Raw genomic sequence first — 13850 nt, forward strand, 5'->3', positions numbered from 1 at the left:
CAAGTATCTGGGCCAAAGGAGGCAGGCGTGGAGGCTGCTGTGTTAACACTTCATGGGCAGAGTCAGGAGGCAATAAACAGCCAAGAAAAAAAATTTCCACAAACTTGCAGGGACACAGAAAACAGGGTTTTTTAAGCAACAGATACATCAGTCTATTAAAAAAATGTATTTATTCATTCTTTATATAAATAGATCTTTATTTTAAAAAAACCAGAGCACACAAATATTCCAAAGTGTACAACACTTGGGCAAAAAGGTCCCTTGAACTTGTCTAACAAAAGGACAATTTAAGCATCAATTCAAAGATGCTACAGGAAGTCCTTGACACGATTTTGGCCAGCATAACGTCAGAGGGCTCAGTCCTTTGGGTTGTGCATTTGTTGCAAAAGGAGTTGTGTGGGCCTTTGCATTCATAAACCGTTTGCAAGTCTTCTACCATGACATGCTTGTGACAAACACGACAGGCAAGCTAAGACTCCAAAAGCAAGGCATGAAAGCCCTGAGCCAAGAATGAAAGCAAGCATCACCAACCGAGTCATTCCACTAAGTTCTCTCCTAGCCACAGTGGAAGGGACATAAGTAGTTTTTGATTTAGCTTGGAGAAGCTCACTAGAAGAAAGTTTGACTAGGCAAAAAGACAAGCCTTGCAAGATTTGTTGTGAACATTCCTGCTGTTCAAGTGTCAAAAAAAAAAATCAAAAAAATCAAAACACCTGATAGAAAGAAGTAGTCCTTCAGTCCTTCAGAATTGAAGCCGCTTGACAAATGCCAGTGTAAGATTTTTTATCTTCACAGTTTTCGGTTGAAAACATTGTCAAGTGAGGAAGGCCATTTGATTCCTGTTGCCTGGTTGGTCCAACAAGTTGTTGTTGCTTTATTTTATTTATATATATATAATGCTTTAATGTTGTCTGCAGCAGGGCATTGCCAAGAAATTCTCCAGCATCTAGAAGCATCAGTCCCTGCCCCATTCAAGAGTCATCTGATTACAATCAAGAGTCATCTGATGTAGACGGTCCCCTCGTTTCCTCAGTTCTCATTACAAGAAGGCTGTATGAATACCAACAAATGGGTTTGCTCATCCTTGATTGGGTCTTCGGGGGGAGGTTTCTGGAGACAAAAGAGAAATCATAGAATCATAGAATCATAGAGTTGGAAGAGACCACAAGGGCCATCGAGTCCAACCCCCTGCCAAGCAGGAAACACCATCAGAGCACACCTGACATATGGTTGTCAAGCCTCTGCTTAAAGACCTCCAAAGAAGGAGACTCCACCACACTTCTTGGCAGCAAATTCCATATATAGCAGTCTCTTAAAACAATTTAATGCAGTGTTTCCCAACCGGGGGCTATATGCCCCCCTGGGGGCCCCAGGATATTCCAATGGGGCCACAGGTGAAAAATCACACAAATGGGGGGGGGGGTCATGTCACAGCACGAGGCTAGGGGGCCACAGAGGGAAGTGAGAAGTGAAGGGGGAAAACCATTATAGTTATTTGTTTAAAATCCTGTTTGGCTGGCTATCTGCTTGGCCAATCAGAAGTGGGTAAGGGGGCAGTCCACCAGGGCCTAGTGCTCCTTTTTTGCCATGTGTGTTTTCTTGGAGCAGTCCTGGTTTGTTTCCGGTGGCAGAGAGCAATTGCTGAGGCTCCCATTTTGACATGTAGAGCCCATGATCCAGAACCCCCAGGTCAGGTAAGTGTGGTGGTTGTGTGACAATTGGTAGGGCTGGGTGAGCCGGAGCTGCTTATTGCTGCCACCAGTGTTGGGCCTAGTGGCAGCCTGGGCCTCACTCTGCAAGGAGCAGCATGGTGCAATCTGCTCCAGCACCTAGTGGATTGAGGCCTTTGGATGTTGCTGAGGGGTGCAGGACCCGTCAGCAGCGTCGGCCTGATTCTGCAAGCTACCGGGTGAAATCTACCCCAGCGTCTAGCCAAGCAGGGTCATCTGGTACTGCTGACTTTCCTCTAGTAAATAACTAAGTGTCTACTCAGAAGAAAGCCACACTGAGTTTTGTGGGCCTTATTCCCAGGTAAGGGTGTGTGGGGCTTTAGTGTTTTATCTAGGCAGCCAGGGCTCCTCCGGATGACAAGATACGCTCCTACCTTGGTTGATGAACGCTTTGCAAGTCAAACATTTTAGCTCCCGAATGCCGCAAACCCGGAAGTGCATGTTCCGGTTTGCGAACATTCTTTGGAACCTGAACATCCGATATACCTTCCAATTGGTTGCAGAAGCTTCCTGCAGCCAATCGGAAGCCATGCCTTGGTTTCCAAACATTTGGGAAGTCAAACTGACTTCCATAACGGATTCTGTTCGACTTCTGAGTTACAACAGTCTTTTTGTCCCAGGCCCATGAGAACAACTTGCTTTTTCAAATTCTCCCATATATATAGAACTCCCTGTGTGCCTTTTGGACTGTATCTGTAGGTTTCCCCCTCTGTGTCAAATGACTGGGGTCACATTAAGTGTTGTTTACCTTTTTATAATACATGGAAGATGGATCCTCCCCCGGGAGGTTCTGGACTCTCCTTCTTTGGAGGTTTCTAAGCAGAGGTTGGGTGGCCTCTGTCATGGATGCTTTAGCTGAGTTTCCTACATTGCAGGGGGTTGGACTAGATGACCCTCGGGGTCCCTTGCAGCTCCATTATTCTATGTTTTTCTGCTTCAACAATATTTCATTATGTTCCAGTTGTTTTATGTTATTGTATTTTGTATAAATTATAAACATTATAAACATGTTCTATTTACAAACAAAACATTTAAATAGCTACCTTTCTACTTGTAGGACGGGGGGGGGGGCATGGGCATAGCCAGGATTTTTGTTGAGGGGGGGCAGAACCTCATATTTGTATTGATTTTTTCTTATGGGGGTGCAGCTGCCCCCTGCTACATCCGGGGCAGGGGGCACAGGAAGGAAACAAGGTTGGAAGGGGGCCACGGTCGGAAAAAGGTTGGGAAACACTGATGTAATGAATCAAATGGTTGTCTTTTTTTAGGAGGGAGAAAAAGAAACATGGAAATAAAATTGAAGGAGACTTCAGAAAGTAATCTGTTACCCAATACATTTTAATACTATAAATCTTCCTTACGGGCAACTCTGATTAAGTTATTTCAAGGAGAAACTAGAACCATCTGCCACACCATTAAAAGTGTGTGTGTGTGTGTGTGTGTGTGTGTGTGTGTGTGTCATTCTGAGCTTGTGCTTCTCACTCACACATTAGATTGGCTTTAGATCGACTAGGATTGAGTGGCCAGTACTCACTTGAAGATCTTCAATGTGCTCTTCAAACATTTGCTTCAGAAACTTTCCAGGCTCAGGAATTGTAGGAAGAATCAACATTTTAATCCTTCAGAACATTAAAAAAGAAAAGAATTATGGGGTTCTAGATACCAAATTTTGTTTAACTCATTCAACGGTATTTCAGAATTGTTCTCGTGATTTATTTAATATTCTACAGCCTTTTAAATGTGTCTGTGGGAAGAAGGGGTTTTGTTTTAATTATTTACTTGTTTTTATCCTGTATTTTGTTCTGGGAACCACCCTGGGACCCTATGATGAAGGGCAGTATATAAATCATAATCACAATAAATTTACACAAAACTGCACCATGCCAGAATGGTCATATTCTCCCTTATTTCATACCCCTATTCCAGGAACCTTTTAAAGTGAAAGCAGAGCTTTTTGGAAAATAGATATACCATATACAACACACTCAAACAGAAGTCATTAATAAGTCTCTTACCTCTTCAGGTGTATGAGGAATATGATAGTCAGGACTGCCACACATGATGGAAGGAGAATGTATAGAAGGAGAGAAAATGGAAAGTCTCTGTCATCTGAAAAAACAAAGAATGAGAAGTAGTCAGGCACCTGACTCCCATTTAGGAATTTAAAAAGCTGGTAATAGCAACAGAGTAGCTTTCCTTTCTATTCCATTTCATGTATATGATTAATATTACCCTTTAATCTCATTTTCTAATTCCCTTCCAACACTATTTCTGGCCTTCTCCGCTCAGAAAAGGGGAACTTGATGGAGAAAATTATAATCATAATTACCATTATAATCTCTTTCCCCAGCTGTTTGCTAAACGCATGTATGTTCTATCAAAACCTCATTCCCTGCCTGAAAAGTTGAGTGAGCACCAAGGGGTGTAAGTGCCCAGAATGTTTGTTTTCCTCATTCCCTGCCTGACCTTTTCACCATTAATCTATAAAAAAGAAATGCTCTTCTGCTGGTATTTGTGTTGAGAGGCCAACAAGAAAACTTTTGCTGCTCGTTAACTCTATGTTGGCTAGAATTAACATTCAACATTTGACAGTGACCAAGTTCTCAAAAACTGCTAAGTGAAAAATTTCTGCTTCTTTTCTATAGAAACAAATTCCTGCCCTGCTTGTCTTAGCATGTTGTTTTAAAGCAATGGATTTTGAGGGTTGTTTTGCTCTCACAATAAGTAGCAGTTGTGCTTTGAAATAATAAATGTAAAAATGCTTTCATTGCTTTGTCCATTTTTGGATTTTCTATTAGAAGATGATCATGAATAAAATTTTGTTGTTTCTGATGCGGCAATGTATTAACTATTTGGAATGCAAAGTTGCATTCTATAAAACTAACCTTGCTGTTTCTTATGCTGTGCAAGTTTATTCAATGGAACCAGATTCAATATATATTTCCAACCAAAGGCAAAACTAATTAAAAATAATTTTAGACCTATTGAAAAATTTCCTCCATGAAACTTTCATGAATATTCATTTCCTTATTTTCCCCCAACCCTGATTTGATTTATATATTAATAGCTCCTGTAAAAGTAACAAACACAGCTGTGTCTCCTTCCACAATTCGCTGCCACACCAGATCTTAATGATATTTCTTTCTTCGAACCTGACTTGATTCTGTATATTGATGGCTCTTGTAAAACAAATGACCGTGATGATTCATGCCTGATTATGTTGTGCTTTGTGATTATGAAATTATTGAAGCTTATTTCCTTTCAGTTATTGAAAGGTGCCCCAATTTGCTAAGCCCAGATGGCTGAATCCTTTACAAATAGCTGTTTGGAAGATAGTAGGTATCAGAGTGCAAGTGCTAGTGATTTGCACACTTTTGAGCATTCATGCCCACCAAAGAAAAAGAAAAAGCCTAGAGAACCTGATTCCCTGTTATTTATTTATGTTCATGAAATACCAGTGACTGATTCCAGGCCGCTACTGGATATGTAAGAGAGTGTGTCTGACTCTTTTCCCCATAAAATAAAAAAATTCCTTCCAGTAGCACCTTAAAGACCAACTGAGTTAGTTCTAGGTATGAGCTTTCGTGTGCATGCACACTTCTTCAGATACACTGAAACAGAAGTCACCGGACCTTTCTATATAGTGAGAAGGTGGGGAGGGGTATTACTCTTTTCCCCATATTAGTATGGTACTTGTTATGTAGGATCAGTACTTTCTCCTTTGTGAGTAACAAATATTCTGCCAAAACAAGGTACCATGTTGAAATGAACCCAGAACTATCTTCCTTTCAAAAAACAGAGGGAATGTTGGAGAAAATAGTAATTTCCTAAAACTCATCATTTTGCTGGTTCCATTTTCTTTTGAGTTTATGACCTAGCTAAAATGAAAAGAATTGTGCCTGCCTACCTTTTATAGCAAGTCCTAGGCTCTGTGGTTTAACCCACAGCGGCACCCGTGTCCCCCCCCCCTTTTTTTTTGCCAATCAGAAGGTCAGCGGTTTGAATCCCCACCATGGGTCCCTCGGTCCCTTCTCCTGCAAACCTAGCAGTTCGAAAGCACGTCCAAGTGCAAATAGATAAATAGGTAGCGCTCCGGCGGGAAGGTAAACGGCGTTTCCATGTGCTGCTCTGGTTCACCAGAAGCGGCTTAGTCATGCTGGCCACATGACCCGGAAGCTGTACGCCGGCTCCCTCGGCCAGTAAAACGAGATGAGTGCCGCAACCTCAGAGTCGGTCACGACTGGACCTAATGGTCAGGGGTCCCTTTACTTTTACCTTTTATGGTACACTGTATGTAGTGAATGTTTGTTCCAGCACATTTGGATATGGTTCTTTACAGCCTTCTCCTTATTTTTGAGGCTGTCCCTATGCACATTTGTATTTCACTTGTATTTTCTTTTGGGTTTCTGGGAGGGATAGCTCCAGCCTAGAAACCCTTTTAAATTTATCCAGCAGACCTTCCCTGCTCCAGGTTCTCTTTACTCAACATGCAAGGGGTTGCTGGTGCCAGCACGGGACCAACTAAGAGGCAGTGTGTGGTACAGTAGCGGGGGGTGGGGGGGTGGGGAGAGTATGCAAGTGAGGAGGCCCTGGGAAGGTTGCACACAGTGGCTCATCTGAAAGCGGTCTGCTGTTTGAGATACCCTGGGTTAAGACATTAGCAATTTCAGGGAATTTCAGGGGTACAGGCACAACAATTTTAATTAAAGGGTTTCCAAAGACAGCTTTGCCAGATGTCAGCAAATGAAGTTGTACCGGAGGAAAGAAACCTGGGTCTTTGCCAAGTAGCGGGATGCACTGTGAAGAACTGACCTTCTACCAGATTAGAATTTATTTGTAACCTATAAATATAAAATCTGTGCAGAGATTTAGTTCTTTTGATTTGGTTCATACAGTCAGCTCAGCAGTTCATTACCAAGAGTCTTACAAAGTTTCTTCTCACCGACTTCTACTGCCTCGCTCCACTCGCTCCAGGGATCATGTGTGCGCTTACAGTTGATCTTAGAAGTCCTGGCTCTCACCCGGAAAGTGTAGTATTGTTTACTCTTGAGAGTGAGTGTTACGTTGTTACGTGACCTATAAATCTTCAAAGAACAACAAAAAATTGTTTGTATAATCTATTGGTGATATTGTTTATTTTATTTTAATGAAAAATAAACTCACAACATACCGTAATACAAAAATGAAAACCAACAGTCTAACACATCTAACCCACTAAATGAGTTGATGTGCTGTAGATTTAAAACAGAAAAGAGCTTTGAAGAATTGCTTTTGATTGAAACGGATTTCACATATGATACTTCTGACAGGACTGCTTTAAAATATAAAACAGGAATTCTCTGTTTGCCTATGTGGCAAACGTGTCAGATTCCTGCCCAGGAAGTTGAACAAAATCATATCCACAGAGAGGCAGCTTGAAAACGAGTCTTTGCGAGCTTAAACATGGAGCACTGCCCTTAACTGTGAGTATTCCTTCCACCTGAAAGTGGGAGGGCATCCTGCAAATTGTTAATTGGCCCTCTGGTCTCTGGGAGCAGGGGTGTGACTACCACTTTTTCGTTCCAATCCCACCCGTCCAAAGGAAGAAGAGTTGCACATGCCAGATGTGCGTAACCAAAGGTGCATTCTATCTAAAGGAAATGACAAGCAGTGAGATAAGTGTAGAAATCTGCCATTAGAGAAGCTTAAGTAGTTCTCCTGTACCAGATTTCTGTTTGCTGCCTGTTTGTGCCTGCAGCACCATGAGAATGCCTTCCAAGTGGTTTCATAGATTTTGTTGGTAGACTGATTCTGTGAGGCTAGGATTGTATTGAGAAAGTGTGGTCTGTAGCCTTAAAGATAGTTGGTCATGTGTTTGAAGGTGGGGGATGAGTGCGCTTTGTTTAGGTGCAAAATGTCTGAGTACCAAATTATTATTATTATTATTATTATTATTATTATTATTATTAATAATAATAATAATAATAAATAATTTCTTATTTATACCCTGCCCATCTGGCTGGGTTCTTCCAGCCACTCTGGGCGGCTTCAAACAGAATATTAAAATACAATAATCTATTAAACATTAAAAGCTTTCCTAAACAAGGCTGCCTTCAGATGTCTTCTAAAAGTCTGGTAGTTTTCTCTTTGACATCTGGTGGGAGGGCATTCTGCCTGGTTCCCTGTAACTTCTTGCAGAAGAATTGTACCCAGAAACGTACTGGGAGCCAGTGTAGGTCTTTCAAGTGGTCTCGGCGGCCTCTCCCAGTCACCAGTCTAGCTTACGCATTCTGAATTAGTTGTAGTTTCTGGGTCACCTTCAAAGGTATCCCCACATAGAGCGCATTGCAATAGTCCAAGCGAGAGATAACTAGAGCATGCACCACTCTGGCGAGACAGTCTGCGGGCAGGAAGGGTCTCAGCCTGTGTACCAGATGGAGCTGGTAGACAGCTGCCCTGGACACAGAATTGACCTGCGCCTCCATGGACAGCTGTGAGTCCAGAATGACTCCCAGGCTGCGCACCTGGTCCTTCAGGGGCACAGTTACCCCATTCAGGACCAGGGAGTCCTCCATACCTGCCTGCCTCCTGTCCCCCAAAAAGAGTACTTCTGTCTTGTTAGGATTCAACCTCAATCTGTTAGTCGTCATCCATCCTCCAACTGCCTCCAGACACTCACACAGGACCTTCACCGCCTTCACTGGTTCTGATTTAAAAGAGAGGTAGAACTGTGTATCATCCGCATAGTGATGAACACCCAGACCAAACCCCATGATGATCTCTCCCAGTGCAAGTAGATGTTAAAAGCATGGGGGAGAGGACAGAACCCTGAGGCATCCCACAAATGAGAGCCCAGGGGTCTGAACACTCATCCCCCACACCACTTTCTGAACATGGCCCAGGAGGAAGGAGCGGAACCACTGTATAACAGTGCCCCCGGCTCCCAGCCCCTCTAGACGGTCCAGAAGGATGTTATGGTCGATGGTGTCAAAAGCCGCTGAGAGATCCAGCAGAACTAGGAAACAGCTCTCACCTTTGTCCCTAGCCCGCCAGAGATCACTGACCAGTGCAACCAAGGCAGTTTCAGTCCTATGATGAGGCCTGAATTCCGATTGGAAGGGATCCAAATGGTCCGCATCCTCCAGGCGTGCCTGGAGTTGTTCAGCAACCACTCGCTCAATCAGCTTGCCCAAGACTGGAAGATTTGAGACTGGGCGATAGTTGGCCATATTGGCTGCATCTAAAGATGGTTTTTTAAGAAGCGGTTTGATAACCGCCTCTTTCAACGGGTCTCCCTCACAAAGAGAAGAATTCAACACCCTGTGAAGCCCACCACCCAGCCCTTCCTGGCTAGCTTTTATAAGCCAGGATGGGCAAGGGTCAAGGAGACAGGTGGTTGCTTTCACTTGTCCAAGCAGCCTGACCACATCCTCGGAGGTAACAGATTGGAACTGATCCCACGCAACTTGACTAGACAGGACTCTAGCACTCTCCTGCCCCGGCCCTGCTCCCACTGTGGAGTCTACCTCTTCCTGAATCTGAGCGACTATCTGCAAAAAACTTTGCAGGAGATCATGTGGCCTGTACTGGGCCCCAATGTAGCAGGTGGTTCTGCTAAATTGCGAACCACCTGAGTCTCCTGCTGCTGTTTTCTGCAGATGGAATATAGGTGGTGAAGAAAGTCTTCTTTGTTGTCACTACTTCCACTTGGTAGGCTCAACATTGAGCTCCAACCCGTGTCCGGTCAGCTTCAGAATAAGTCATCCGCCACCGGTGCTCTAGCCGTCTCAGTGATTGTTGCATTGCCCTCAGATCCGTGGAAAACCACGGGGCTGTCCAGGCTCCATGCAATTAGAGAGGGCACATCGGAGACAAATATTATGTATCCTGTGTTGTATGAACTTGTTCATGGGTAGGCAAACTAAGGCCCGGGGCCCGGATCCAGCCCAAATGCCTTCTAAATCCGGCCTGCGGACGGTCCAGGAATCAGCGTGTTTTTACTTGAGTAGAATGTGTCCTTTTATTTAAAATGCATCTCTGGGTTATTTGTGGGGCATAGGAATTCGTTCATTGCTCCCCCCCCCCCCCCAAAAAAAAATAGTCCGGCCCACCACATGGTCTGAGAGACAGTGGACCGGCCCTCTGCAGAAAAAGTATGCTGACCCCTGAACTTGTTCATTTGAGATAGAAACAAAAACAAGGAATGTTTCTTTCTCAGATACTTTCTGTTCTTCTTGTTTCCATTATTTCATTAGTCTATTATTCCAGTAGACTTAAAATAGATATTATTCCCTCCACTAGTGGAGACAAAAAGTTTAATTTAGACCTTTCCCCAGAAATGATTGGGTAGATTAATCCTTCACAAGACATTCCCCCACCCCAATGTAGAATACCGAGCTATTCATGTGAAGCTGACTAAGAAAACGATTAAATGTAGGTTACCAAGGCAAGGCTATTTAAGTCCAAGAACAGCTACAGCGGGTGAACCAGCTGGAGCTGGCATAGGCACTGCTTGCTAATAAAGCCAACTGATCCTCTAGTCACCGTTTCAGATCAAGGAGAACCCCTAAACCACATTTCTCTTTGCTCAGGGGAAATGCATCCAGCCTACCACTGTCCCCAGACACTGGCCCAGAACTGCCTACCCTCTCTTGACTCAGACAGAATGCAGAGAGGGAACTGTGTGTCATCTATATGTGAATGACACTGCGCACCAAGCCAGAAATTAGGGTTTATTTGTCAATGCTCACTCACATCAGATCTAGTTAACTTTTTAAATAGTTTCCAGAAGTGGAACTGCTTTGGTCTACTGCAGCAATACAGTCATGTCACCTTAAAGAACTTAACAATGTTCTCAAGGCATAAGTTTTCATGGACCAAAGTCTGCTTCACTAATGCATGAAGTGTGATCTTCAGCTGGCAGGTGTGCGCGCACACACACACACACGAATGTAGAGGGGGAAATGGAACCAATGTCATGACGAGGAAATGAAGCTTAGATGTTTTAAAATAAACACAGCAACCACTCATAAAGCAGTACTGAGGACTACAAATATCCTGGCACTGGATGTATATGTGTTAATTATTACAGTCATACCTCATGTTGCGAACGCTGCGGGTTACATTATTTCAGATTATGTCCCACGGCAACCCAGAAGTACCGGAAAGGGTTACTTCTGGGTTTTGCCGCTTGCACATGCACAGACGCGCAGAATGACATCATGCGCATGTGCAGAAGCGCTGAATTGTGAGCCGCACATGTGCAGACGCGGGTTGCATTCTGTTCAGGTTGCGAACGGGGCTCCGGAATGCATCCCGTTCGCAACCAGAGGTACCACTGTATATAATTATATATGTGTGTGTTATAAGAAATCTCTTAGCCTTCAAGGTGCCACCAGTCTGCTATCTAAAGTAGATTACATGGTAGATACTAGAGCAACTTACTTCTGGGTCCAGTTTGTTATTAATTTCTAGTTGATAGCACATGTCATTCAAGCCCCTTGGTTCAGTCCACTGTAGAATAACTGCTTCATTGCTCATTTTGGGCTGTACAATCAATGGAGGATCAGGTTTTACTAGAAATTCTGAAGTTGAAAAGAAAACACACACACAATTATATATTTTTAAAATCCAACATTAACTCAATGGTAGCATATTTGTGAGCTGTAAAATAAAACACACTCCAAATATTATCTACTAGGTGTAACCCACCTAGTACCACAGTGAGAGAAGACGCAATCTACAAACCATTGGGGTCCATCTAGCTTGATATTTGTCTGAGAACAGCTCTCCAGGGTTTCAGCCTGGAGTCCTTCCCAGCCTTACCTGGAGAAATAGGTGAGCCCTTTCCCTGCAGGGAGTTCTAATGTAAGTATATCCTCTACTCATCCAGACTCACCCAAGTCTTGCCTCTTGTATATACCTTATCTCAAGCTCCTAACTACAGTGTTTTATTGTGTAACGGTCACACTTTCTGTGCAGATTACTGTATTCTTCGCCCTATAGGACACACTTTTTCCCCTCCAAAAATGAAGGGGAAATGCGTGTGCGTCCTATGGGGCCAATGCAGGCTTTCGCTGAAGCCTGGAGAGCGAGGGGTCGGTGCGCACCGACCCCTCTCGCTCTCCAGGCTTCAGGAGCGCCAGTCCCACAAGGTCGGGGGACAGCGGGGAGGCGGAACGCTGCCATCCCGCTGTCTCCCAATGTGGTTTGGAGGCTGACGTCGGGGAGACGTGTGCTTCTCCCGGCCGCCAGCCCCACAAGCTCCGGGGACAGCGGGGAGGCGCAGCGCGTCTTCCCGCTGTCCCCGGACCTGGTCTGCAGGCGGGCGGCAGGGAGAAGAGCTCTTCTCCCCGCTGCCAGCCCCGCAAGCTCCGGGGACAGCTGGGAGGCGCAGTGCGTCCTCCCACTGTCCCCGGACCTGATCTGCAAGCGGGTGGCGGGGAGAAGAGCGCTTCTCCCCGCTGCCGGCCCCACAAGCGCCTGGGGAGGAAATAATTTTTTTTCTTTATTCCCCCCCCCAAAAAAACTTGGTGTGTCCTATGGGCCGGTGCGTCCTATGGGGCGAAAAATACGGTATTTGTTTGCAAAAAGGGGGGTGCAACTATTACAGAAGGAAAAACATGATGTCGGGGAAAAACCTGTGAGGCATGGCCATTATGGAAACAAGTTTGTTTTGCGTGTTAATCTATCCACTGTACAGTTCAGATCCCAGTCTCTCATGCCTCACTGATGGCAGCTTCTCCCACCCGCTTGCCTGACTGCCTGCTCCTGTTGCCTTTGGCCAGTAAGAGAATGCACAGTGAAAATACCCCTGCAACTGTTATGCAGGGAATGCTCTGGGACCATTTTGGGGGCCAGAAAAAGGGGGATGCGACTATTATGTGATGGTGACTTGTTTACTGTGGAAGTATGCCAGCAACTCCCTCAAATCAGAGGCAAGGGAGACTGCCTTTCTTTGGGATGATTCCCCTGCTCCTGGTTATTTTCCCCTCAAAAGCTCTGGTTGCCCGTTCAGTATTTTGACATTTATACCCCACCTTTCTTCCATGGGACTCAAGGTGGCATACACTGGTTTCCTAAGTAGTCTCAGCCAGGCCAGAACCAAACCTGCTTAGCTTCAGCAAGGCTGCTGCATTGTGCTGCCTTTGGGCCATGTTCTGGGAGTTAAGGCATAGTAAATTAGGGTCTGGAAGAAACCTCATCCAGGAGCTCTATTGCTTATACTTTCAGTTGTTTTGCGGGCTCAGTGTGAGTTAATGGCAATGACTTATTGATAGCCTGAGCCCAATGCAACTAAGAAATTATATCCTCCACTAAGTTCCATCAGAATGTAAAGATAAGGAGAATTCTTCTCAATCTACTAGTTGCAATTCCCGGTGGAGAATGGCCACCACAGCATCATTCAGAAGCCTTTTAAATAGGGAAAAGAGGCTATTTTAAATATGCCAGCAGACCATTAGAATCTGCAACACCATTTCCAATCCCAAGCCTTTTCACATGAAACAGACCTATAGCCAAGCAGCTTGTAAACTTACCATATACTTCTGGTAATTTATTCAGTATACACACAGGCTGAATGTCTCTGGAATTGCCCTGGATAGAAATGCTGAGTCCTGGAGGCCAATAAAGGTTTGTGTCGAAAGTGCATCGAAAGTCATCACCTTTTTTAGTGTAATGTGTGCATGGCCCTCCTCTATCCTGATCAATATACCTTGGGGGCAAGAGGAAGCAACATCAGCACACTTAAAAGTCAGGATGGTAGCAGGTCAGCATGTTTGCACTCCTATACTATTAAGGCAGCAGAAAGCAAGGATGAAGTGCAGTGCTGCTTTGTGGTAGCCTTAGATTTTGGATTGTTATTGGTGCCACCTAGTCCTCTCCCCCACCTTTATATTCAAGGTAAAAGGAAGCTGTAAAATAGCCACTGTATCCAGTCACTCTCCATCTACCTGAAAAGGGAAACTCCATATTTTCCCTGGCCATTATTACTCCCCCCCCCCCTTCGCATTATTATTAGCTTAAGGAGCTACTGTGTAGAATTCCATGGTCAGAAATACTCAAAGAGAAGGGAGTCCAAAGTAGTTAGGAGTTTTTTAAAGGTGAAAAATTGAAGGCTCAAATGCAGACAATTCCAACAAG

The 13850-nt window shown here is 44.4% G+C and overlaps 1 protein-coding gene across 1 annotated transcript in view; it reads right to left on the bottom strand.

Moving 5' to 3' along the window:
- Nucleotides 1–151: 151 nt before the first annotated feature.
- IL13RA1 (interleukin 13 receptor subunit alpha 1) overlaps nucleotides 152–13850 on the bottom strand; it is a 36241-nt gene continuing 22542 nt past the window's right edge. Inside the window, exons 5-10 of the mRNA XM_081846810.1 lie at nucleotides 13247–13422; nucleotides 11154–11293; nucleotides 6673–6814; nucleotides 3746–3839; nucleotides 3265–3349; nucleotides 152–1110 (exon numbers count right to left, since the gene is read on the bottom strand). Coding sequence (XP_081702936.1) covers nucleotides 1030–1110; nucleotides 3265–3349; nucleotides 3746–3839; nucleotides 6673–6814; nucleotides 11154–11293; nucleotides 13247–13422 — 718 coding nt within the window. The 3' untranslated portion in view covers nucleotides 152–1029. The remainder of the gene's footprint in view (nucleotides 1111–3264; nucleotides 3350–3745; nucleotides 3840–6672; nucleotides 6815–11153; nucleotides 11294–13246; nucleotides 13423–13850) is intronic.

The sequence above is a fragment of the Podarcis erhardii genome, assembly GCF_964252035.2.
Source record: "Podarcis erhardii genome assembly, chromosome: Z".
NCBI lineage: Eukaryota > Metazoa > Chordata > Lepidosauria > Squamata > Lacertidae > Podarcis > Podarcis erhardii.